This window comes from Barbatula barbatula (assembly GCF_947034865.1).
Source record: "Barbatula barbatula genome assembly, chromosome: 13".
NCBI lineage: Eukaryota > Metazoa > Chordata > Actinopteri > Cypriniformes > Nemacheilidae > Barbatula > Barbatula barbatula.
In genome coordinates this window covers 21,788,381-21,814,788 of record NC_136776.1, presented here as the reverse complement: position 1 = coordinate 21,814,788, position 26,408 = coordinate 21,788,381, and the positions used below count along the sequence as shown (strand labels likewise).

Here is a 26,408-nt window from a genome sequence, read left to right as displayed (position 1 = left end):
GTCAAAATCAAACCGACAAGTGTGGTTGTTTTACGGCATTTATTTGAATACTGAATTGTGATTGGTTTATTTCAAATAACAAATCCCTTGATTATTACCCCATTTCCTATTTAAGAAAATGCATTTAACAAACGTTTTTCTTATACAATCTGCAGAGACCATAAGACATTCGTTTGATTTACGTAAAAAGTGTAAACACTGCGGTCTAAACATTGCTTTTTGTTGAAGCGTCCAAATCTGCCCAACACAACAGGGATCCACTAAATAGCGTGAGTTTGTGGGGGAGGGGTCTAGAAACCTGTCTGAAAACATTGAGGCCACTTCACAAATCTGGTTTACGTAGTTTGTCACATCTACAAAAAAAATGTGTGTCATTTTTTTATATAACCAATAGGTATCAAGATGTAAAAGGTCATCAAAGGAAATACAAATTCAGTTATATTCAACCTATAACCCTGTCATTACTTGCAGGTCATAAAGAACGTTGATAACGAACAGGTGGTTGTTTTCCACTGGGATACGTTCATGCTTTGCTAAGGCAACCGACTGCACAAGAATAAAACCCTGCTATTATCTTGATGACACCTCTGAGATTTGGCGCCTGTGGCGGGGACATTAATGAGACCCCTTGTTGTAATCCCTGGATAGCTGATTTCCTTTGCAATTGGTCAAGACTAGAAACCTGTCAAGACAATGGACAACAAAAAATCCTTGAACAATTAAAAAGCACCCTAGGAGGCTGTCTGGAATGTGTTGAGCAAGTCCTTCATTTTTCGGTTTAACTATATACAGGGTTGTTGAGTCAATGTTATTTGGCCAGGTTCTCTTCTCTTTGGCAGTTTCTGACTGCAGGTGACATGAGTTTAGCTCATTTTGTGCTACTCCATGAGGTTGGGTGTGTCTGTAGGAGCCGAGTCCTGAAACAAATTATTTAGTTTAAGTACCACAAATACATGCTTTACAGGTGATAAATGGCCTGTTCAACAAACAGAAGAAAACAGGGTGGCCCAAAATACAGATTAATAAATATTTACCCCGAATGGTTCTGCAAATGCCCTGTATCCACTGTAACAAGGATTAGGAATGGAAACCAGAGCTGGGTTTCCACTGCCTTTTGTGGAAGAACCATCTTCATCATCGTTCTGTTGATGTATACATTAAAAAAAGAACAGCTATCACATTAATATACCTTTGAAAACCATTTTTACACACGTAGAAGCTTTAGCAAAAAAGAGTCAGAATGGTGTCATTGATTGCAAAAAGCTTCCAGTATGTTGGCTAATTCGGAGTAAAAACTGTAAGATTTTTTTTTGTTTTAAACAGAGATGGCGATACAGAGGCAAGTTACAGATTGTATCTTTAAATATGTTTAATTTCGTCAACGTACCTTGAAATACTGGAAACGGAATGCATCGTTCTTATGTTTAAAAACATAGTACGCAAGTCCAGCAACAATACCAATGATAACCAGAAAAATGAGAACAGTGGTCACTGCCACACCACTGGACTGTGTGATGGGAAGAACTGGCGCCACCTAAACAATTACCAGGAAATTAGGTATTGTACATTTCACATTGATTGATTGAAAAACATCTACGTCCATGTCAATAGAACGTTGACTAATTTTAGCAGATCTAAGGATTCAAAGGGCAAAGGATGTTCAACTGTATGTGTGCATATAGCATTTCTCTGAAAGATCTCATTCTCTGCATTTACTGTTTTTTACTGAAATGTGTGAATGCAAAGCTGTCTTCTTATATGCTCCACTGCATAATAACAAAAGTGGTCACTTACATGAACAGAGGGCGCTCTAAACGGTCTTCCAATGACATGGATCAGTCCATTGATGGCTGGAATATTCCAAGCTAATATAACCTTCTCATTTACTAGTTTCTGGGGTTGAGAGTCCTGTAAATTTGTAAAACACACCGATATGATATAATATTTTTTGTGAATTTCCATGACTATTGATTCATTTAAACACTTTTAGACACTAATTTGTCTTGTTGGTTTACAATCTATAACCTGAGCCTGGCTGGCTGAGTTTGAAGGAATGGTTACGAGGAGGTCCGAGCCCAGACGAGACGGGATTACTGTGCCGTTCTTTAAGTCTTCAAAGTAATTAACATTATTAATGGCTGATACGTGATACTGCAAATCCCTCCAAGACAACGTCTGAAAAACACAAATGCATGATAAGACTCGATACCGGCTTTCAATAATACAGCTATAACAGATTTACACAATATTGTTACCGTAGACAATTCAAAATACTGTAAATAATTATCTTTAATGTAATCAATGAATGAAAAGCTAAATAATGCCAATTGCGTATTAAAATGCCGGAAAATCAACATTAAAAAACTTTTTGTATTGACGATTACCTGATTTGCAGCAAAACCATCATTATGAGGTACAAAGACTGTAATGTTTGCCTGGGCATCTGAAAAGAGGTTCAGGAGTTTCTTCCCCTCCTCAGCATCCTCTGCGTATCTAAGTAACGTCTGCAAGAGAAACCCGTAATAAAAATCTAATGAGCGTCTTAGAAAAAGCTGTTTTACATACATTCTAAACTATAAACATCGTATAGACATCTTCTGTCCTGTTAGATATAGACATATAGGAGACGTATTGCTGATGAGCAAACTATGAAAAAAATACGTCTTGCAGATGTAATTGCAGAAATCAAATAGACGTCTCCCGGATGTTTGGTACTATCAGGGCAGAGACTTTTTTCAACAGAGCTCAAGTTGTATTTGAACGCTCAGAGCATTTAAAGCCAGCTTATTGGCGACTTACTCTGTAAAACGCAGAAAAGTTGAAAGTGGTGGCAACAACAGAAGCCAAATCCCCATTACAGAATTCCCCATTGCCAACATACCCTGGTCCACATTCACAAGCCACCTCTGTACCAGACAAAACCATAATTTCATATCAGCCCATTCATATAGACAGTTTATTTTAAAATATAAAATGATATTCCAACTGAGAAGCAATTTCTCCATACCACTCATCCTGTAGCAATAAGCATCGTAGGTCCAACTGACGTTGACTGGCTCTTTGTACAGCACGATGCCCACGTGGTTGTCTCCGCATTTGGCAGAAGGGAACCGGATCGGATAGCCTACTTTCGGTCCCTCCATCCATCCCGCCACACACATGTGCATTCCAAGCTGAAAGCAGGATTACAAATCATGTGTGGATCTACATTCATCGAGTCCAAATGTAACAGACAAAATGTATGAAATAGGGCTGCACCATCATATGGGTAAAATGATAATAATGATTATTTGCTTTTTTGATCAATAATCACGGTTATTAATGTTAGTTCAGAATTTTTATAATCACTTCAACATATTTATTGCACTTTAATAAACATCCACCTTTGTTCTAAAAATGAGCAATTTCTGAGCAATGTTTTGAGCTTGCTATTAATATTGCAGTGATTGTGTTGCATTAATCATGCAAGGCAGAAGTCATTATGGCTATTAAAATATGATTAATCATGAAGTCCCAGTATGAAACAGGTGTTGGTTGGGGATAAAGGTCACCTGTTGGGCGTCAGACATTTGGGAGTAGGTTGCTAGCGCAGCGCCCTCTTTTTCACAAGCTTCTTGGGCTTTGCTGAAGTTTAATTTGTATTTCCCCTCAGACGGTCGCAGATGGAAAACGCCGGCTGTTTTTGCTACAACCAATCACAATGTGTTTACATCCTGCACATAAAAGCTTTGCTCTGTGTTCTTTAAATTATTTGACATTCAACAAAATGGAACATGCATATTCTCAACAACAATATATTATATTACTGGAATAGAAACAGTGCAAGTCCAGTTGCTATGCTGTCGCTAAGGTTTTAAAAATGATTTTAATATCATTAGATGTTTTAATATCATTACTATGCAGTCGCTAGGGTGTGCTGGGTGCTTGCTATAGCCACCCAGTTGCTATGTTCTTGCTAAAGCCTTCAAATGGCTTTAAGCTCATGATTACGTTGTTGCTTTAGCCACCCAGTTACTATGTTGTTGCTAGGGCAATCAAAATGATTATGTCATTGCTATGCGGTCGCTAGGGTGGTTGCGATCCAGTTGCTAAAGCTCATTACTGTGTGAGAATGCCCTGGGTGTTCGCCACAGTCACCCGGTTGCTATGCTGTTGCTAAGGAATTCAAAATGTTTTTTACATCATTACTTTGGGGTCGCTATAAGTTGTCCTAAATGGTTGCCACAGCTACTCAGCTATGCTGTTGCTAAGGTGTTCAAAATTGTTTTTTGCTCATTCACCTTCCAGGATTGGTCGATTTACCAACTAGATCGACTGGTCTTTTCAGCAAGGTCTAAAAAATAAACAAACAATATCTTACTGTGGAAATGAAGGTCTTTGCACAAAGCTTTGGGGTCGCAACCTCCGTTGTCCTCCAAACAGCGGTCAACAGGGGGCACAACCTTCTCCAAACACTGGATCCCGTTTCCAACGTACCCCTGGAGACACTCGCAACGCCTCTCATTCTGACACAAAAAGAAACACTCCACATTTCCCACATCTTGACCACCCTTTTCAATGGTTTTAAAATGAGAAGTGAAAACTCCCTTACAGCTCCAGTAAAAATGCATTGCGCAAAATCGCTGCAGCCTCCATTAGCCTCTTCCAAGCAGCGGTTGATTGGCATACAAACATGCCCATCTCCAGAATAGCCCGTTAGACATAAACAAGTGACGTTGATACCGGTTTGTAGGCAATCTGCTTGTTCGTGACAACCTCCATTATACTCGCTGCAAAGATCTGGAGCTATGAAGACAACGAAAGTCAATGACCAAACCAGGTGTAAGTTAAACCTTGAAATGCTACAATAGGAACAGATCAGGAAGTGTGATTACTTGCATTGCTTTTTTTAAATGTATTTTTACTATTTAATTAATTATTAAAATAATAAAACCGAAAGCTGAGTTTTAAAATATACTGTTAAAGATTACTGAGCAGTGGTTGAGTTAAATCTGGCTTCGCATCTCAATCCGAAACTCAACAAGCTTTCCTATTGCTCAGTGGTAAGAGCGGGGCGCTAACAACGGCAAGTTCATGGGCTTGATCCAAGGGGATTGCACATACTTAGCAACAAATGTATAGGATAATGCTATGCAAGTCGCTTTGGATAAAAGGATATTTGGACATTATATGTTTCATGAGTTAGTAGACCAACCTGTGCAGTTGACACCATTGCCTTCATAAGGCGGCACACATTCACACTGATTTCCAGGTTGACACACTGCATTGACATTACATGAAGGAGAACATACTGGCTTGACTTCTGTTGAATAAAAATGTAAATAAAATGTAACATTATCAAACAATAATGTACGAAACACAAGAGTTTCCTTTGAACTTGTGTTTTTGGGTTTTCAACGTGAACAGTTATATTTACCAAACTTTGTCTCGCAGAACGTGCCCGTCCATCCCTCCTCACAAAAGCAGCTGCCGTTGCCGTCCAGGCCCTCGTCGCATTTGCCATTTTTGGTACAATTACACACTGTGAATAGATACAAACATTACGGTTGTGGACCACAGTTTACCACACAATTATGAGAATAAATCCAGGTTTTAAACTGGGTTAAATGGGGCACCTGTGCAATTGGGTCCAAAGTGATTCTTCTCGCACAGCTCACAGGCCGTGCCTGTAAATCCCGGGTGACATTTACACTGCCCGGTTCCTTCATATCCATCATCACAGTCGCCATGTTCTCCACACGGAGCCTCCAGACCACCGGGACAAACTAAATCACAAAACCAACACAAACACGCTTTGGGTTTTATTCTGGGCTTAAAACTGAACTAGTAATTCAGTCCAATTAAATTAGTATAAAGACTTTAAAAAGATGAAGTGTAAATCTGCTTACCTTGACAATCTTTACCATAGTGGTTTTGGCAGCACTTAAAAGTCCACGCCATTTTTGTGCAGACTCGATTACACCCAATCATAGAACTGTGTGAATTGTACCCGTAACCAAACGAGTACAGACCAGGATAACCATAGGAACCGTGGGAAAATGGCCGTCGACGCAAGTAAGGTGAGAATGATTGTCTACAGATGCTAGTTTTGTTCTGTAAGAAGACAGTAATGGATTGATGCAATTTATCTGCCCTTTTGTCTTGTTTTCCAGTAAAAATATTAAAACAGTTAACATTGATCAACATTTTGTATCTTCGAGTAAAAAAGTTTTTACTCGAAACAACACAAAATGCAGATTAAGACATTTATTTTTGGGCATTGTGGGTTGTTGTGCCCAGTCAATTAGTGGGAATTATTATTTTGTAATTTCTTTATAAAAACTAAGCTTAAGTCATTGACATTATTTTGTAAGAATAGAGATTCACTCACTGTGTCATCAGTTCCGAGAGGACATTTGGGCGTTATAGCGCAAGAACCGCACACTCCCTAGGGACAGATAAACATACTGTGACATTTATTTCCTCAAGGAGAAATAAAAAATAACATAATTCCAAATTTGACATGGAGGATCTGGTGCTTGCTGTGACCATAAACTGGATCAGATCGGATCGTAAAAACAAAATACCCATAGGCACAGAGTTCAGATCAGCACCCCAAAAGGTTTCCAAAAAACTTCACCTCCAAAATCTTATCGTCTCTCCTGATGATATGGAATTCCAGGGGAAAGGATAACTCCCGTCCACAATGTCACAAGGCCCAGAAGAGGCCGAGATCATAAACACACATAACAAGGATTCTTACCTATTTAAATTCAAAAAGTCCCGAAATGTGTCAGTCGTTATATGAGCTCTCTAGACATCTTAACTCATCTTCAAAAAACATAGAGCCTTCACACCTTTGTCTCTGTACTGGCGAAGTCATCGCAGCGCGCACCAATGCTCGGCGGTTCAAGAAGCTGGTCGATCCCATGAATGATTCCTGATTCAAACAGCATGTTTCGCGATACAATTCTGGCATTGTTTCCACCAATTAAAATATCACCCTAAAAAGCAGCATTGAGTGGTGAGTTAAAGATTCATTCCACATAAGTAAAAGTCTTCCAATCTTTAATTTTCTTAGAATCAACCAAATTAATTTGCTTTTCATGCATTTAGGCTTCAATTGAAGCCCGAAATGTAGTATCCACAATGTCTTAAGAACAAGCTTATGACATAAGAACATATATTTTCACAAAACAGTATAGAAAACAACTCACAATTGAGTCTTTGTTGCAGCTGAAGGTGATCTCTGTGCCAAACAATGTCGTCACTTTCTTCTCGGAAGGAAGAGCAACAGCGATGGTCTGTTAAAAACAATGTTGAAGGAGGGGTCAAACAAAACACATGTATTCATGTCGCTCCAAACCATGTCCTCACTTTATATAATCCATAGAGGAAAAGAAAGTCGTACAAGTTTGACATATTTGAGAAATATTTCATTCAAATGAAAATAACACATCCAGTGACACCACAACAATAACCGCAACGACGTGCAAATCGTGTACCTTCTGGTTGCGCACTATGTGAGCTTTGAGGTAGGCCTGCAGTTTGTCGCGATGCTCCTCAGTGTATAACCACGTCTTTCTCTCTTCGGGGAGATTGTTGAAAACGTCGTCGGTTGGCCAGAACATGGTCAAAGGGTAAAAGGATTTATGTAGCACCACATGCATCATTTTGGCATCCTGTTGAGGTTTAAACAAATTTTTTTTTAAATTTTAATATTCAGAATTTTTCATTAATATGTATAACGCTTTCGTGTAAAATTGTACAATAAAAGGAAGCTGTGAGGAACCCAGACTTGTATACCTGAAGAAGCTTGCTGAAGATTTTGAAGCCGTACTGCTCAGCAGCGGCAGTAACGTTCAACTGTAACAGAACATTTTTGGGTTGCAAACTCAATGTTTTTTTTTTCAGAAAATCTGGTGGTTGTCGGTTTAGTTACGTACATCAAGGCGTTTCTCCGGCATGTTCTCCGGCAGTTCGTATGGAAAGAGGACTTTGTCTATGAAATGTATGACTCCATTGACACACTCGTAATCGCTGGTGATGATCTTTGCATTGTCGTTGATATGCACAACACCCTGCGTGACATCACAAAATAACAATAGTTCAAAACTTAAAATCAACATTTCTCCGAATGGGTGTTTGTAAACTCACATCTTTAACGCTGAAGCGTAATTTATGTCCGCCACTGGTGACAACCTCCTTAACAGACCTCAGGTCTGATTCTCGAAGTTCTTCACAACCAACGATGTGATTCCTCAACAGGTCTGGAGTGAAGCTTTTATTCAGCCACATCTCAACCTGAGAAACAGACAAGAAAAGATACTATAAAATTCTTTCCTGAAACATCAGTTTACAATGTTATTATAAATTGAAAAAAAAGTTCTTCGTATAAATCACAGCAAATATTGCTATTTGTGTGATGTGGTTGTGTAAGTGTTGTAGTACCGTAAGGTTAACAACGTAATCAGTGTGAGGTACAAACACTGTAAACGGCCCAGAACTGAATATATCTCGCACTCTGGACATCTATAAAACACAAATGTTTCAAATAATTATTTTAGATATTTTTTTATCTATTAGAAATTGTGTCAGTTTCAATGTTGACTTGCCCCTAAATTTCTTCTGAACCAAGTAGCCTCGGGTTTACGAAGAAACTCCTGTGGACAAGAATTGTTATTTTGTGTAATTAATACATTTAGTATAACTAATAATGAGTTATTCAGCATAACTCATGAGAAATAAATCTTAATCGATACTTACTCTACTGACAGTCCCTGCACAATGAATACCATCTCCTTTGTATCCAAAATAGCAGGAACAATTGCGCTCCCCGCCTCCAAGGTTTTTGCAGATAGCGTTAGGACTGCAGCCGCCGTTATTCTGCAACACGAAATACCATATTTTAACATAAATAAATAGAGAAAATTAATGAATTGATTCTGTCTGTGAAATCGGTTACCTGCCGACATGGATTAAGTGCCAGACATCTATGACCGATGGATGTGAAACCTGACCTGCATGTGCACGCGACCTTGAGCAAATATATCACAAATATAACCAAAACATTTGAACAACTTGAGGATTTGTTTAACAGCTGTTAAAAGTGAATTAAAAAGGTTGCACAAACCCTGTTAGGTCCAGTTTTGAAGCATAAAGCATATTTGTCGCATCCTCCATTGTCCACTAAACAGAGATCGATTTCTGAAAAAATATAAAACAACATAAAATTACACCAATAGACCAAACACTCATTATCGCCAAAAATGTATTTGGCTAGTTGAAATTTCAATTCAGATTCCTAAATTCAGAATTTTGCCCAACCCTGAAACCAGCAACAATATTTTAACTGTTAACAAAATAAACTTTTGTATTGGAGATTATTGTAAGATAAAACCCAGATTTCATTGGTCCACATCAGTCATTAATATACAAGAATTGAATCCCACTATTACCGAGACACGCAAACCCATCGCCCGTGTAGCCACTTCGACATTTGCAATTACTTTCTCCGGGCAGCGTTTTCTCACAGTCTGCATATTCTGAACATCCCCCGTTGTGTGTATCGCATGGGTTAATTTCTGCGGAAGAGTCATTAAGATCAACAAAATGTAAACTATTAGCTACAGTATATAACAGTCTTACCTATAAAACCATAAAAAATAACAAACCTTTGCAGATTGTCCCATTGCCTTCATAACCAGCCGTGCAGGTGCAAATGGGAGGAGCTCCTGAACCTCCAGAGATACAGCTGGAAGAATATAACAATACAACATCTAAATTGTTCTAGAAATGTGGCCGATGTCACAAAACTGTTTTGCTTCTAAAACACATGTACAGGTTTCGATGTACACATTTTTACATGTAGCCATTTATCCGATGCTTTTTTCCAACGTAGCAGAAAAAACAATAGAAGCAATATGTGCAACAAAAGAACAACAATGCATATGTGCAATAAAACTGGTCTCAGTTAGCCTTCCACAGTATACGAAGCTTAGAATATCCCTTTTTTTACATTTTTAACGTGTCCTCACTATTTTTTGTCTTTTTGTTTATATTGTTCATTCTTACTTGGCTTTGTCATCACAAATTCCACCGCAGGCATCATTAACTATCTCTGAAAACACAAATATTAACAACATTAGAGAATAGCACAGTGAGCATGTGACATAAATTGTTGCTTTACTTTTTTACTGACCAACAGAGCAATTCACTCCCTTCCATCCTTTGAAACAAACGCATTGACCAGATCCCTCCATTCCATCCAAACACTTGCCATGTTCACAATGACATACTGTCAAATGACAAAAGGAACATTGTATCACGTGTCGTGCCACAGGGGTCTGTTCTAGGACTACACAAGTTCATAGAATGACTGTTCTGGACAATTCTCTAGATATGACTATGGTTGGGGTTCAATATTTACAGTTAGGAATTGTTTGATTCCATGTCACAACACCTGAACAACACCAATTGTTGATTCTTTCTTCGACAAGTTTAATAAAAACTTTCTTGTACATGTAGAGAACTTGGAGAGTTGCTGTCTGGTTATACCTGATTTGCAGTCTTGTCTGTATCTCCCGGGTTCACACATCTCGCAGGCTGTCCCATGAAATCCCTCATTACAAAGACACTCCCCGGTTCCGTACAGACCGTCTATACACTGGCCGTTATTGGAGCACCAGTTACCCACAGTCCCCGGACATTTGAAGCAATCGTGCCCGAAGTATCCGGGACAACAAGAGTGGTCCTACAAAGATGATCCTATGAGTTGATCAATATGGACTTCTCGTTATTACAAATGAAAAATCTAGATACCTTTTTTTTTTCCAAACATTTCATTTGGCAGCCCGGCACATACTTTCGCTTGTTTCCAAGTCGTGTACGGTATCTACAATTCGGCTTCATGTTTTGAGGGAACTTTGGCTGTATCTTAAGAGAAGAGAAGCATTTCGAATTCAATTAATCAAAGGTCAACTGCTACAACGCACGTTTTTGAAATAAAGTATTTGTTTTTAATCTTACTGGTTTGTTATTAAAAGGGCATTTAGGTGCAGCTTCACAATATCCACAGCGACCCTACGATAAACAATAGAAGTTTGTTAACATTTTCCATCAGGCTGCTAGCAAAATCACCTCAATTTTTGAATTAGCAAACTGGCATGTTGTTAAATTGTCAAACTTACTGAAACTTTTAAAATCACTTCTTTACTGCAGTGGTTCTTGTGAATGTCTAAAACACGTGGGATCCCGAAGATGCTGCCATATCTCACCTCGGTGAACGTTCCATTCAACGGAACGTCATTTGCCATGGTCTAGTTGAGAAAAAGGGTTATAACCATAACATTGCATCTAAACATTGATTTTGTGGTCGATGGTTAATACCTGATTGTCACTGTCGACGTAAAACATGATTTGAGTACCGTTGTCCAAAAAAGTGGTTTTGAAGATTCCATCGCCCAAGTGTTCAGGAAAGAGTTGCTCACTTATAACAACGTGATATTTCACAATGTCTAAGCTCTGTTGATCAAGAAATTGTTTATTTTATTAATAAGATTTTGTTGACCTAATGTAGCAACATTATAACAAAATTCCAACACAGATTCAACCGTCCACTTACCAGCTGTGTAGAGTTTGTTTTATTCAGGTAGTCGCGTATGGCGCTATCGTATGGGATGAATATGGTGTATTCTCTAGTCGGGATACTTCCTTCCAAGTCGTATAGCTACAATAAAAAAGGAAAACAATATGTTACAAAATCAGTAATGAGTGCAATAGTTAAAAAATATGTAATGTTAAAATCTAATTTACAGTAGGTCATGTTAAAAAAGCCAAATGAGTGACCACTGTAGCCCATTGCACTATGGGTATTTATCGAGAATTCAAATTGTACATACTCATTGCAACTTTTCTTTATTATGACGTTTTATAGCTAAAATGCAGAACATCAAATTGACTACTATTTAGAAGATTTGTATTATAGTACTATCTAAAAACAGAACCATAGCAACTCACCAGTGCCGCCTGTCGAAAAAGACTGAATTCTGTTTTGTTATTCAAAACCTCCATTAATGTGGGGGGAGGTGGTGGAATGTCAGAAAGAGGGGGTAGAAGGACCTGAGAGGAACAAAGACAGTTCTGTTTTAGGTCTTTTAGATCCTATAAAATCATCTGGTTCCTATTAGCTTTTGTCCATTGAAAATCAGGATAGTCGCTAAATCCTTAATGCTTATTACATAGCATCTCTGCAAAGTCATTACCATGTCAATGATGTGAATGCAACCATTTATTGCCTTTAGGTCTGGAATGACAATTGTGGCATCGCCAATCATGAGCTCCTAGGGACGCAAGGGAGAACAGGTTCAAGAGAAGCTATCGTTACAAAATTCGTAAACAATCAAATTAAGATTGTAGATATCCTTAGAGTCGGGTTGTATGTGACAGTTACCCTTCCTTTGCTTTGAACCCCCCATTTCGTTTTGCCAATGGTCGGGACTGTTTTACCAACTTGCTGCTTGAGATCTTCAGCGGTGTAGATTCCATCTAAAAAGTGAACTCTACACGAAATGACATTCACGATTAATGATGATATATTGTGATTTCTCTTCTGCAGATCTCAGATATCATTTCTTGATCTCGACCCAAGCACTTACCGTAGGAGATGAGGAAGTCTGTAATAATCAAACCAAAAATCCTCTTTGGAAGCACTGAGGTTTTTGAAAGCGGTTTTGGAGGGAACTAAAGCCGTAACCCTGCTGTCACTGTTGATCACTAAATGCTTCTGCAGGGGCGAATAAAACTATTTTAAATAGTTTTCGTCTTTTGGACGAAGCCAATATCATTCATTGATTTTAAATTAACGTTGCCATGAAATTGATGTAGGGTGCTTTATCTTGCTCTTTCTTTGCATTGATGCGCACAGATAAAGCAACACTGCTATATATCATAAAGAAAGTTTCAAATTTATTTTTCATTCGGATTAACTTTTTCAGAATTATTTACATTTCATGATTCCTTTAATTTAGAAAGTAGCGGTGCACTTACTTCAAGAAGGCGATTGAAGTTGTAAAATTCAGAGTCTCCATCTAGTTCCTAAAAATAATAAAAATATGAATGTTTAGAATTAATAAAAGGTCAAAAGATTGTATATCTATGCCTTGTTATGTGGTTGTACTCTATACAAACAGTCAATGTCAGTTGTCACTAGAGCCGGCCCTTCCTCAAGCGAACTAAGCGGATCCTTAGGGCCTCGCTGCCACTTGGGGACCCCAAGAGCAAATTTGATTAATTCGACACACATCTATTTTCTCATGCTGGGCCATACACAAATTTTTTTCTGTGGTGTGTGTTCAAATTTGTAAAATTACAGACTAAACACTTTAGCTTGTACACTAAATAAAAAAGAAAAAGATGAAATCATACTCAAGGGCTGCGTGGCTTTAAAATGGTGTTTTCAAGTCAAGTTTATTTATATAGCGTTTTTCACAATTATCATTGTGAATTTTTTTTACATTTTTATAAAATCTTTGCAAAGATTTTAATGCATTGAACAATACATTCCACAACCTTTGTATGATTAGTTCCTGTATGGTCTGTGCTCCAAATTAAAGGGACAGTTCAGCTAAAATTAGAAACACTTGTAATGCAAGGTTTAATGTTTTTGTGACATTTCTACATCCCAAACACAACTACAACTAATATAATTGGGTGTGTTAGGATTTTATGTGTGCGAGCAAACAATCAAACATTGACAATAGTGGATTGTATTGTGGGTACAGGGGGACCTCCAAATAAAATTCTGCTTAGGGCCCCATAAAGGCTTGGGCCGGCCCTGATTGTCACACACATCTAAGTCAATGCATGCCACAAAAATAGGAATATTACAACCTATGATATATTTAAATAAACAACATGTGTCACATTACCCTAAGCATTATGCCGTAACACGTGATTCCGTCACCTTCTAATTCACTTGGACACGTGCACCCGTGCGTTCCATCATTATTCAGCGTACACGTCGCCTAAAAGTTTTATAACATATACAAATTAAAATAGCATTGCTCGCTAATATTTTACTTAGGGTTCTGGATTTCGACAGGTTATCATTATAATGCTATATAATATATATAATATATTTGATTGACAATTCTCCAGACCTGAGAGTGGCATCCTCCATTATCTGTCAGACAGGGGTTGAAAATTTTACAGACGACGCCATCTCCCATGTAACCTTTCTTGCAGCTACATTCATTCTGAACAGAAGAAGTCAAAGAAAATGTCCTGGGTTGAAAGGTTATGTAAACTGTAACAAAAACTAAGTTGTTCAAAAACCATAACACAATATGTCTGCCTTGAAACAAGACACATTTACGTATGCCATATGTAAATGGTCTTGTGATCAGAAGGTTGCAGGTTCAAATCTCAGTGCCAGCAGGTCATGACTGAAGTGCCCTTGAGCAAGGCACCTTACCCCTGATTGCTCTGCAGTAATGTGTCACTGTAAAAAACTACTTGTAAGTCGCTTTGGATAAAAGCGTCTGCCAAATGAATAAATGTAAATGTAAATGTAAATATGTTATGATGTCAGTAATCACTACCTGTCCCGGCCCGGTGGCCGTACAGTCCGCATGTTCATGACAACCGCCGCGATTCTCCAGTTGGCAGTTATTAATCTCCACACACAATATTCCATCACCTGTCCATCCCTCCATACACGCACAATTCACTTTTCCTCCTTCGTACATACAGCCTGCCTAAAAACGCGAAGAATCCAGAAAAAAAGATACAAAATGTTCAACCAACGAAAGCGAATGGTGACTGATGCTGTCTGCGTAACATCTTTGTTTAACAGCTGAACAACAGGTTTGTCAAACAGGTTTGCATTGACAGGATTTAATCTATTTAGACTATAGTCTCACATTTGGATGGCACCCGCCTCTGTCAGGTTTCAAACACAGATTGGCTTCAGTACAGGTGTATCCGTCCCCATCATATCCAAGCTGACAAACACACCTACAGCATAAAGTACAACACATTAACAGGAAGCCCAAAACAAAGGATTCATTCAGCAAATTTTGGAATTTAAATCTGGATCACTAACGTGGCTTGATCGTTTTGATAGACACATTTGGCGTGGATGTGGCAGTACTCGAAGACCCTGCCTGAATTGCAGGGGGTGAGAGCCTGGTCACAAAGTTCGCCCGAATATCCCAGCGCACAGGATCCTCTCCTGCACATGCCCTCACTGCCCGGCCTGTTATCACAGTCACCGTGAACACAGCGACAATCTGTGGGAGCAGAGAGGGAGTAGAGGTGAAGATCATGGCGCTGGTGTCATGATTTACTGTAAATAAGGCAAGTAGTAAAGGAAAAGACACAAAAACAGCTTACAAGTTGAAAATGTCGCCTGTTAGAAAAAGATTGAGACTTATTTACATGAATGGATTAATAGATGATGGATTGGGAATGGTTGGTTGGTTGGTTGGTTGGTTGGTTGGTTGGTTGGTTGGTTGGTTGAACGAATGAATGAATGTTGAGTTGTTTTCATAAATGGATAGATGGATGGATGGATGGATGATGATGAATGAAGAATAGATAATAGATGAATTGATGAAAGAACGTACAGATGAATAGATAACAGAAGCATTGCATAAGAAGGAATAGATGATGGATGAATGTTAAGTTATTTGATTGATAGATGGATGAATGAATGAATGAATGAATGAATGAATGAATGAATGAATGAATGAATGAATGAATGAATGGATGGATGGATGGATGAAACAAAAATAGGTAATGGATGGATGCATGGATGATAAAAGAAGAAGAGATAATGGATGAATGGATGGATGGATGGATGAAACAAAAATGGGTAATGGATGGATGCATGGATGATAAAAGAAGAAGAGATAATGGATGAATGGATGGATGGATGGATGGATGGATGGATGAAACAAAAATAGGTAATGGATGGATGCATGGATGATAAAAGAAGAAGAGATAATGGATGAATGGATGGATGGATGGATGGATGGATGGATGCATGGATGATAAAAGAAGAAGAGATAATGGATGGATGGATGGATGGATGGATGGATGGATGGATGGATGGATGGATGGATGGATGGATGGATGGATGGATGGATGGATGGATGGATGGATGGATGGATGAAAGAAAAATAGATAATGCATGGATGGATGACAGAAAAACAGATAATGGATGGATGGATAAAAAGGGAGAAGAGATCATGGATATATGGATAGAAGAATAGATGATGGATGAAAATGATGGATTGATGAATAATGGAACTGGATATATGGAGCAAGAAAAATATGATGAATGAATGGATAGATAAAAGTAGAATATATAGTGTATGGATAGATTAAAGCAAAATAGATAATGGATAAAATGATGGAAGAACAGATAACAATGGATGAATGAATGTCGAAATGAATAATAGATAATAGAAGGATGGATAGAAGTAGCTGATAGATGAACAGATATATGGGTAGAACGTTCACCTTCATCACAGTTGTCTCCATGTTTTTTAAGGTCTACACAGATGTGGCAGCCGACGCCCTTAAACTGCGGCTCACACTTACAGGAGCCATTTCCTGCCATTCCATCAAAACACTATAAAACAAAAAACAACAAGACCTGTAAAACTCACAAAACGTTCTCCCGATGTCTCCTCAAGATTTCTCACCATGAAAATACTTACTGTCCCTCTGTCATAACATGGGTTCTGAAAACCTCCGATGCACGGTTTACAGTCAGGCCCATAAAACCCCCTGCAGCACTCGGCTCTCTACAATAAACATATCAGACGAACTATTACATTTAGAAGAATGACTCTCAAATAACCATCTATAATATTTGATCATACCTTCTGTGTAGTGTTGCAGTATTTGGCACAGCCTGTCTCTGCAAACGAGTACGACCATCTAGGGTCAGCATCTAGTTCACAGCCTCGTAGGTAATTTTCCTATGATGAGAACAAGACCGAAGCATTGTTGATCAAATTAAATGTTCGTTTAAATATCTATAAAATATTGTCAATGAGTAAAAAGTGTAAGTACCAGCTCAACACTTTCAGGTGGACAGTGCGTCTCGTCGAGATGGCTACACCTAACACACGGACCCTTATAAAGACAAGCAAACATTTCAGAAAATTTCCCAGTTGAATGTACTGTAACACTATATGTGTTACAGAAAGCCCTTTAAAAAGGCAGAAAATGTAGTTACCATGATGATCTTGCTCTCGTTGACATCACATCGATGGGGCATTATGGGAACTATAGAGGACGGTACAAGAACTCCATCAATGATGTGAATGATTCCGTTGGATGCAACAATGTCTTTGGTTTCGAGAGGTATTCCTTTATCGCTCAGAAACACTCTTCCCTGCGAGCAAAATAAAAAACACCAAAATTTTGTTTATCATTCATGTTTTTCTTCAATATAATAAAAATACTGCAATAAAACCGACAAACATAAAGAAAAACAAAGATATCGGGAATTAAATTTCAAGTTTCTTGAAACAATTTTTTATTGTTGCTGCGCCACCTATTGTCCAAACCTCACCCAACTTCTTAATTTACATTTGAAATCGTTACAGCGCCACCTAGTGTTAAAACTTGTGTTATTTTTATTGTTATAGGGACTTCTAGTGTTCAAAAATCACCGAATCTTTTATTTGACATATATTCTGTCCGTACATTAGCCATAAATTTTATGGACATTTTTGTTAAAACTGTTAAAACGAAGTTATAACATAATGCAATGCAGTGCAAAATTAGAAATATAGATGAAACCGCTGTAAGAAATAACACAGACAATTCCTTCGTATACAGTCAATTCTGCTCGATTTTTAAAGGGGGGTTCACACAAAACGGGAATTAATCGATTTGCTTAATTTGTCAATGACCAGACGCGAACTCGCATCAGACGAATCGTACGGCGACATTGCGCAATGTCAATCGCGTCTACCGTGCAATTAGAAAAATTTTGTCAGCTCGCGTCACTCACGCGAAAAATAACGACCTTTTCTCCTAGGTACTAAAGAGCGAGGAACGCGATCGTTTGCGTTTGGTGTGAACCCAGCCTTACTTTTGTTTTTAAATAGTGTAGTGACCTCACTAAAGTTCGCCTATGGAGATAAAAACAATAGAGCAGGGGTAGAAAATAGTATGCGTATTTGGAGTGCTGTCCGGGGAGCGGACTCCCAGCTCGGAACCCCAGTGTTCCTGCAGGAGCGGGCTCGAGGAGAGGAGCCAGGGTGCTGGAGGCAAGCTGAAAACTGTAGAGAGAACGTAGGTAAGACAGCTTTGTCTATTTATAGGCGAGCTCGCTTCAGCTGATAGGGTGGATGGAGTGATTGCTGATAGCGGATCAGCCAGGCTGATTATCTGCTCCTGCTCTTCCCGAACTTGTTAATTAAACATCATTAAACACAGAATAAGGCACTGCATGTTTGTACCAATTTAAAGTCGGTTATTTTATCCAAGACTTCCATACATAAATCATGGCACTTCCAAATCAAGACAGTCACTTACATCTCCAGACACGTTGATTGTTAAGATCTCGTTGGCCATGGTGGTGATCTCAGACATACTGGCCAACTGATCCACTGTAACCTGTGTTAATAACATACAGCGATGCATCATTTTCACAAAACACGGCCAAGGCTTTCTCTAGCTGCACCCAATATTTCTGCTCCGAATAAAATTGGTTTCATCAAGCCATTTTATAGTGCAGCTGTTCATTTCATGCCTCATTTCAAAGTCAAAATAACAAAAAACGTGACAAAGAGAAACATTTCAAAAGGTAACTCACAGAGGCCACTGAGAACATGTGATGCTTTAAAAACATCTGAAGTTTTGGTTTGGCCTGAAAGGTAAATAAATAAATAATTATAAAACAGAGGTTTACAACGTCAAACTGTCTTAAAAGCAGGTAATGGACGCTCACGTCACTCAGCATGTATATAATGCTTCCATCCCTAAACCGGTCAATGGCGTTGTTGGATGGCACGAACACAGTCAGCGGTCCCGGACCCCTTACGGGCAGCTGCGTTCCACAGTTCTACAGCAAATGATGACAAACGCGTCTAAAATGCTTGAGTTTGAGAAAGAGACAGATTCAGAGCGAGAGGCGTTCACTCACGTCAACCAGAGACAAGAATCGATTGAATCTGACGTCATCTCTGATAATCTCCCCGATGGTCTTTGAGGAGAACTTGAGGAGTACAACACATGAACATTAGAGGTGGTGCAGCGTTACCGTGGTCTTTGGGTTGCAAAATAGTAACAATGTGATACCTCAATGCTGTTACCAGAAGATTCGATATGAGCAAGAGTGAACGGCTTGTCGATGATGTGAATGATACCATTGGACGCCGGGATGTCACTCTTGACAATGGTGAACAACACATCAGGATCTCTCATCATGATGAATTGCTGCAGCCACAGAACAGATCGATCACATCGAATGTATAGATGGATGGATTGGTGGATGAATCAATGAATGAATCAATAAATGGAAGGAATGGAAACCTTATTGGTTTTGAATCTGATCTTTTCCCCTCCGTACGTCCACAGATCGTTCCCCTCTAAGTCTTTATAAAGCCTCTGTCCGAGAATGAGGTGATTCTTACAAACCGCATTCATGCTTGCCGAGGATTTTCCTAGAACTGTCTAAACAGCACAACATAGTTGTAAATATAGAAAAACAGGAAACGTCATGAGGACATGAAACACAAACAGCTTGGCCGTAATTTCTGTTTTTGCACGCTTCACTCACTTGGAACGGATTCGGTCCCAGTGGAATGAAAAGTGTGAATGGCCCGTGTTGGGTCAATGTCAACTCGCACCCTTGCTCTGAAAACCAAAATGTAATATTCAGCGTGGCTTTTAGACTAACGCAACCTCCATGGTGAATAAAAACTGGGCTTTGGTGACCCACCGAGCAGTCGAACACTTCCAGTGAGATTCCCCGCATCACTGCCCTCTCTGTCCAGCTCCAGTACCCTTTCCATGAGGTTACCATAGCAACGTCTGCCATCGCCAATCTGCCGAGCGTTGCAAACGCATCTGAGAGAATCAAATGTCTCGGTTTATACCCTCATTCTTTATTCAGCATCGATCCCAACATCTATTTCTGATATGACAGAAGCACTCTTTATACATTATATAATGCATTATTTTAGATGATTCTTGTTTTTGTCAATAATATCACAAAACGTTATCGTTGAATCGACTGAGGTAAAGTTGCGCTACCACATTTTGACTATAGAGGGTGCATTAGACGCAACATCTGTTTACATCGCTGGTTAGTCCTGTCAGACATAATAAACTACAATGTATAATTGTTAGAATAAAGCCATGTTCGAGTCCAACCAAGTGTATTTGCGCATTAGCACCAAATTCTACCCTTTTGGACAAACATAGTTTGACATCTTTAATCTACAAATATTATTGCATTATTCTCAGTATGGTATTGAGAGTGTCTCAATAGAATTACATTGAGAGTCATATATAAAATACATTTTTAAAAAGTATAATAAATGACGCAATGCATAAGTGATTTTTCACTACTGATTTTGTAGTGACCTTGAAATTGTAGTCAGATTCAGACACTTGTTAGTGTAGTTTTAAAGGAAGTGAAAGTTGATTGGTCATGTTATTGTGGGGGGAACAACGGGACAGACCTGATTATGTCGTCAAAGAACGTATCGCAGCGGGCGCTGCTATGGCACGAACTCGAGGTGCAGGCCAACTCTGGTAAGCAGCCAGCCAATGGGTCGCTCGACTCAGTTCCATGCAAACACACACATTTTGACTGAAGAGAAACATACGAATGTCTATGAATAAAAATGTATAATGCTGAAACCTTTGGGATTCCAGGTCAATCCCTCAATCCATTGCTCACCTGTCCCGGGCCCGTGTATTCACAGGTGGTGGATTTTTTCTGACAGCCTCCATTGTTAGTGTCACAGGGGTTGACGGGAACGCAGTGTTTCCCGTCACCCACGAATCCCTGTTCACACGTGCACTGAAACGTTTCACTGCTGTATAAACATTTTGCGTTCACGTCACAAATGCCTGGAGCACACACACCTGCAATAACATCACAGGTGTATTGAAAAAGATCCACCTATCATGAATTCATAAAGCTTAATCACATATGATTCAGAAATCATCTAAATGTGGTATTTTATGGTGTAAACAATGGCGCATAATGGCGCAAGTGGTGGTGGACGTTGCCACGGTGTTAGCATGCGGTTGCCGAGGTGTTCCGAGAGGTTTTCAGCATATGGCAGTGTGTTTGTTATGGTGTTCCCAGCGTCTTTTGTGCATTGCTACACGGTTGCTAGGGTGTTGAGTGGTTGCCAGGGCAAAGCCCACAGATAGCACTGTTTCGACTGTAAGATGTCTGCTGATGATCTTGAGATTTGAAAAACAACTGCCATGTGACATCTGCTTAACGCAGTTTTACACGAATCGTAGACAGACATCATATAGCAGACGTGAGCTACCTGTTTTAGTGCAGTGTGATTGCTAGCATGCTGTTGCATGTATCCGTTAATGAGAATGCAAGACCAGAATGCATTGCGATGATGTTTGTTAAAAACATGTAAGTTGCAATAGATTGAGAGATTTTAAAACAAAAATATTTAATGCGCATAGGTGCAAACGAAGTGAGCATATGATGATATCCAAATCTACATCTACGTCTTTAAGCCTGTATGCAAAGTGATTAAAATGTAAAGTGTCAAGTATTGTTAAGGAAGTACCTATACAAGCATGCCCGATCTTCTTATACCCAGGCAGACATTGACACACGGCTGTTCTGTCGTCTCCTTCACAATACGAGAATGCTGGACAGTTTGAACAAGACGAAGACACTATAACGAAAAGAAATGCATTTTAAATGCTTATTTATTTGATTTACTCTATAGTGTTTAAGCAGGGTATTTACACAGGTATTTTGCCGGATTACCTTTATCGCATTTTGGTCCCGAGTACGGAGGTTGACAGTAACATTCTCCGTTGCCATCTGGTCCCGAGTTACACTTTCCATTCATGCAGTTGCACTCTATAACATCGTCATTTCATAAGTACACAGTTGTGTTTTCCTTTAGATATAACAATCATTTACTGAAGGTAAGCGACGGACCTGAGCTGCAGTGATCTCCATAAGCGTTCTTATTCGAACACTCCTGACAGGCGAAACCCGTAAATCCATCCTGTGAGGAACAATACGAGAAAACAGATTATTTAATCATTCATTTCAAGATTATCAGATAAAACAAATGCTGTAACACGGACATGGAAGAAAAGTGTTTTACCTGACAAACACAGGTGCCGTTTCCTGAGTCTCCAGATACGCATGTACCGTAACCATTACATATCTTTCCTGACCATATGGGACAAGCTAGAAAACAATAGGACATCATTTCAACAAATACATTTCAAAGATGTCCCCATCAGAAAGAACTTACGAAAAAGTGATTTTATGTTCATAGAAAGCATATTAAATGTAAGTAAAATGTTTACTTTATGGTTTCAACCAATCAAATTTCAAAATTCGGTTGAAGTAATGTTACATAGATATTGTGTTACACTGAATGATAATGTACAAATAAAAAAACTTGTGCATATTAAAATGAGTAAAAGAACAAGGGGGCATATTACATTTTATTGTTCTTTAAATGAATAAAAATTCTTATTGACAAGTGGGCAAAACCTAAGTAAAATTACAACTTAATAGCATCAATGCTAAATGTAATTAATAATGTCTTTTAATAATGAATGTCTTTTTAGTTGTAAATATGCCTGACAAGGTCTTCGAGATATGAGGGAAAATGTCTGATATTTATTTTTTTGCTCAGAAAAACTCAAATACAATGAAATTAAATTGAACAATTTACCCTATGTTTTGCAAAATTATTACAAAAACAATCTATTTGGATCAACCTGAGGATAGGTGCACCTAATGCTTCATTTCAGATTCAACCCCAGCATCACACCTGACGCGTGTAATTCGTCTTCCAAACCAAAGACTATGAGAGGTACCTTGATTTAAAGTCGTTTCAGTTTATTGTAATATTTCTATTTGTGTTACAATAATGAATTGAAAGTCATCTTAAAGCCCCCTTGGTTGAGAAACACTCACGCAAGCACAGGGGACCCCAGAAGTCCGGACAGCACTTCTGCACCATGTTCACCTTCTTGCAGATGTGCGAGCACCCTGAAACATCCACCTTACGGGTTCCGAGCTCCAATACATAACTGAAACATCATGGACAGGAAGATTGCACACAACCATAACGACAACAGACAGAAAGAAAGATTTCAGTCAACTGGACGAATCGACACCTGCAGTTCCCGGCGTCACTCAATGTTTTCATGAAGCCTCTCGGGCAGATGGCGGCAGGCAACACCGCACAGGACGTGCACAGGAATGTGTACGTGGTGGAGCGAGGGGTGTCGCAGCGGTTAGGGGTGGCCTGGACAAAACGTACAATTTCTATAACCATCGTTTTACTACGAATACCATCGTTAAACTGTAGTTACGGTAGTAAGGCCACATAAACAATACATGTAGTATAGTAAAGTATGTATGATAGTAAACTAGGGCTGACAAACAATTCATTGCCATTAATCACATCCAAAATACAAGTTTCTGTTTGCATAATATATGTCTGTTTTTGTGTATTTATAAAAACATACATTTACATGCATATATTTTAGAAAAATATAAGTTATAAAAATAATCATTTAAATGATTGGTTAATATAAATGAATGTCATGTAAATGTTTCCTTAACATGTATGTTTGTGTGTTTATAAATACAAAAATAATCTGCACATACATTATGGAAACACAAGCTTTTATTCTGGATGCGATTCATCGTCCCCTATAGTAAACTTCCAAGATACTACAGTGTTTCCTTTTGAACCTATAGCAACAGTATTTACTACAGTTTATTCATTTACTATAGTTAATATCATTCATATATATTTTACATTGTACCGTAGTAAATACTCTCATATAGTACAGTGCAGTATTTTTCACGTGGAAGACCTAAAAAATGGCACATGCTTGAAAAACATTATATGGAGACTACATATAGATACTATAGTGTTTGTGAAACCTGCCTATTAGTATGTATTACAATATACTACATCACACTGCAATACCAACGTTTACTATAGTATGCTACAGGATTTTTAATGTAACAATATTATGGATATCGTGTTATCGCAATATGTCTCAATATTCTCGTGGTCACATGACTGTATGAAACGACAGGTCTTCCGTGCCTTACAGAGAATGTTAGAAAAATAATTGATGTTTCCTTTTGTGGCGGTTTCAAGATGCTCAAAAGAATACCGTGGTATTATCACGGCATCACATCCAATAAATATAATAATGAAATATGAATTTTTACTTTTATTTGCACAATACTTGAAAGAATACCAAATTCTCTTATGATCTTTTATTGATTTACTCTATTAATATTGCATTGTACTATTATTTATTGAGACCAAGATATTACAATGGCATCATGTCCAAAAAACAGTAGTATAAATATACTTCTAACACGTCGTTTAACCAAATTTGATTCGTCTAAATCACCAAAAATGATTCAACTTACCTGAAACTGTGAACTCCAGAGTAGCACGAGTCCCACGATGAGAAGATAAGACATGGCTGCTCCGCCAGTGAGAAACAAACTTTGCCACTCCTCAAAAGTTCTCAGATAAGCATGTAAGACAAACCGCAAAGGCCTTTCCTGCGTACAGACCCGATCTCCAGTCACTGGACGCAGCACAGCGCCGCACTTTCAAACATCTCCAAAACGTCTTCTCAGACTCGCTTTCCTGGTGTTCTGTGCATGTCGAGCTGACACCGAGCAGGGGAAGCTTTGATATGGTAACACCGCAGCTCAGAGATATGAGAAAACTGTCTTTTCCTGACAGGAAAATCACCGGATTTCCTCTTCAGCGTCGATGCTTGGGAAGTCCACGGCTGTCAGCTGACAGGATTGCAGGGTTCAGCACAATTTGCAACAGTGCAACAGGCATTGGCACATTTTTCTTTATCACAAAGGCTCGGTGAAACATTTAGTGTTAAAACTCAGGTCATTGTGTTATTCACCTGTAAGCAAAACACCATTTGAATGCATTTCGTGGAAAATACTCACATTTTATCATCAAGTGTGGGATGGAACCCATGACCTGGATGTTGCAAACTTGTTAATACTTCAAAAAGGTTTAACGTAACGCTGAATGTTTTCTGTAACGTGTGGGTTTGATCGTAAAAGCTTTCAAATGTGAAAAATCAATTGTGCAACAGACTGACATTGGAAAGCAGACGTTGAACGTAGTCGAAAAAGAAAAACCGCAGCGCTCACAGCCAAACACTGCTGTGTCATCAGTCTGAGAGTTCCTGCTATTGTGTTTGTCTCCTGAAGTGATAACGTGACAGGGTTTCAAAAAATAGTTTACTTTTAAAATCAGCATTTTCTATTGTTTCGTTTAAGTATCTATTTATTTCAGCTGAGGAGATATAAAAACCTAAACAAGACAGACAATTGTTGAAAGAGTATGGAGGTGTAAAATGATTGTAGATTGTTGAGGTAAAATAACGTGAATTTAGATGAATTTGATGAGAAGTGTTGCACTGTAAAACAAATGTTTTTTCATTCTTAACAATTCATTTTGTTATTATTTTTTTACGTATTTTTTAAATACAGTCAAGACTGCAAATTTACAAGAAAAACAGGGAGAATTGTATTGTTACAGGGAATAAACTGTTATTTTACCGTTTATTTCTTCTGCCAGAAAGTTTCAGGGTTTTTTACGGTTTCATTTTGAAATAGGGTCATAAACTATAAAATGAGAGAAAAATACTTTTAAGAGAAATTTACAAGAAAAATGGGGAAACTATTTTAATATGTATCCTTATATCCTATAATTTAACTAGAAGAAAAAATTGTTTTAGTTTAGTATTTTAGTTTTTCCAGTTGACAGACATTTAATATTTTTTACAGTTTATATTGAGATCTTTAATAATTTTGACTTTTGATTACAGAATTGACAAATCTCAGCTCAGTTTGAGACATTGTTGACGTCTCTTCTGAAATAGAGACATCTGTGAGATTTCAGACTCTTTTCCTTGAGACAAAAACGAGACTCAAGCAAAGGTTTCCTTTTACATTTAATCTCACCCAGATACCACAGGTACATCTGTAAGACGTCGGCAAAAGATCCATGGATCTGAAACCATCAGCTGTGTAAAAACATCTGCTATACATCTTAGAAAGAGCCGTTTTACATCCATTCTAAATCATAAACATGGTTTGTATATATACGTATTGCAAAAGAGCAAACCGTGTATTGCAGATGTAAATGCAGACA

The 26,408-nt window shown here is 38.4% G+C and overlaps 1 protein-coding gene across 1 annotated transcript; it reads right to left on the bottom strand.

Annotated features, from left to right (window-relative positions):
- Positions 1-29: 29 nt before the first annotated feature.
- Positions 30-24,832, bottom strand: stab1 (stabilin 1). The gene is made up of 69 exons (XM_079471491.1): positions 24,644-24,832; positions 23,362-23,492; positions 23,159-23,274; positions 22,332-22,417; positions 22,160-22,229; positions 21,983-22,078; positions 21,777-21,887; positions 20,912-21,099; positions 20,691-20,821; positions 19,946-20,073; positions 19,784-19,860; positions 19,537-19,677; positions 19,303-19,440; positions 19,148-19,219; positions 18,953-19,066; positions 18,818-18,871; positions 18,538-18,618; positions 17,228-17,386; positions 17,062-17,124; positions 16,869-16,967; positions 16,704-16,790; positions 16,504-16,615; positions 15,083-15,269; positions 14,901-14,994; positions 14,580-14,735; positions 14,139-14,234; positions 13,908-14,003; positions 13,027-13,074; positions 12,636-12,763; positions 12,431-12,539; positions 12,243-12,320; positions 11,998-12,099; positions 11,603-11,707; positions 11,368-11,502; positions 11,169-11,297; positions 11,008-11,061; positions 10,801-10,914; positions 10,537-10,732; positions 10,181-10,276; positions 10,054-10,099; positions 9,654-9,733; positions 9,438-9,563; positions 9,113-9,186; positions 8,945-9,016; positions 8,746-8,865; positions 8,595-8,642; positions 8,431-8,511; positions 8,137-8,283; positions 7,926-8,060; positions 7,786-7,845; positions 7,485-7,661; positions 7,197-7,283; positions 6,837-6,983; positions 6,371-6,427; positions 5,889-6,093; positions 5,616-5,765; positions 5,417-5,521; positions 5,195-5,302; positions 4,592-4,785; positions 4,361-4,505; positions 3,552-3,685; positions 3,008-3,173; positions 2,800-2,906; positions 2,385-2,504; positions 2,026-2,175; positions 1,795-1,908; positions 1,388-1,534; positions 1,035-1,142; positions 30-917 (listed from the first exon to the last, which is right to left on the bottom strand). Exons 1-69 carry the CDS (start codon positions 24,695-24,697, stop codon positions 879-881), a joined length of 7,680 nt encoding a protein of 2,559 aa, XP_079327617.1. The 5' UTR covers positions 24,698-24,832; the 3' UTR covers positions 30-878.
- Between the last annotated feature and the right edge of the window lie 1,576 nt (positions 24,833-26,408).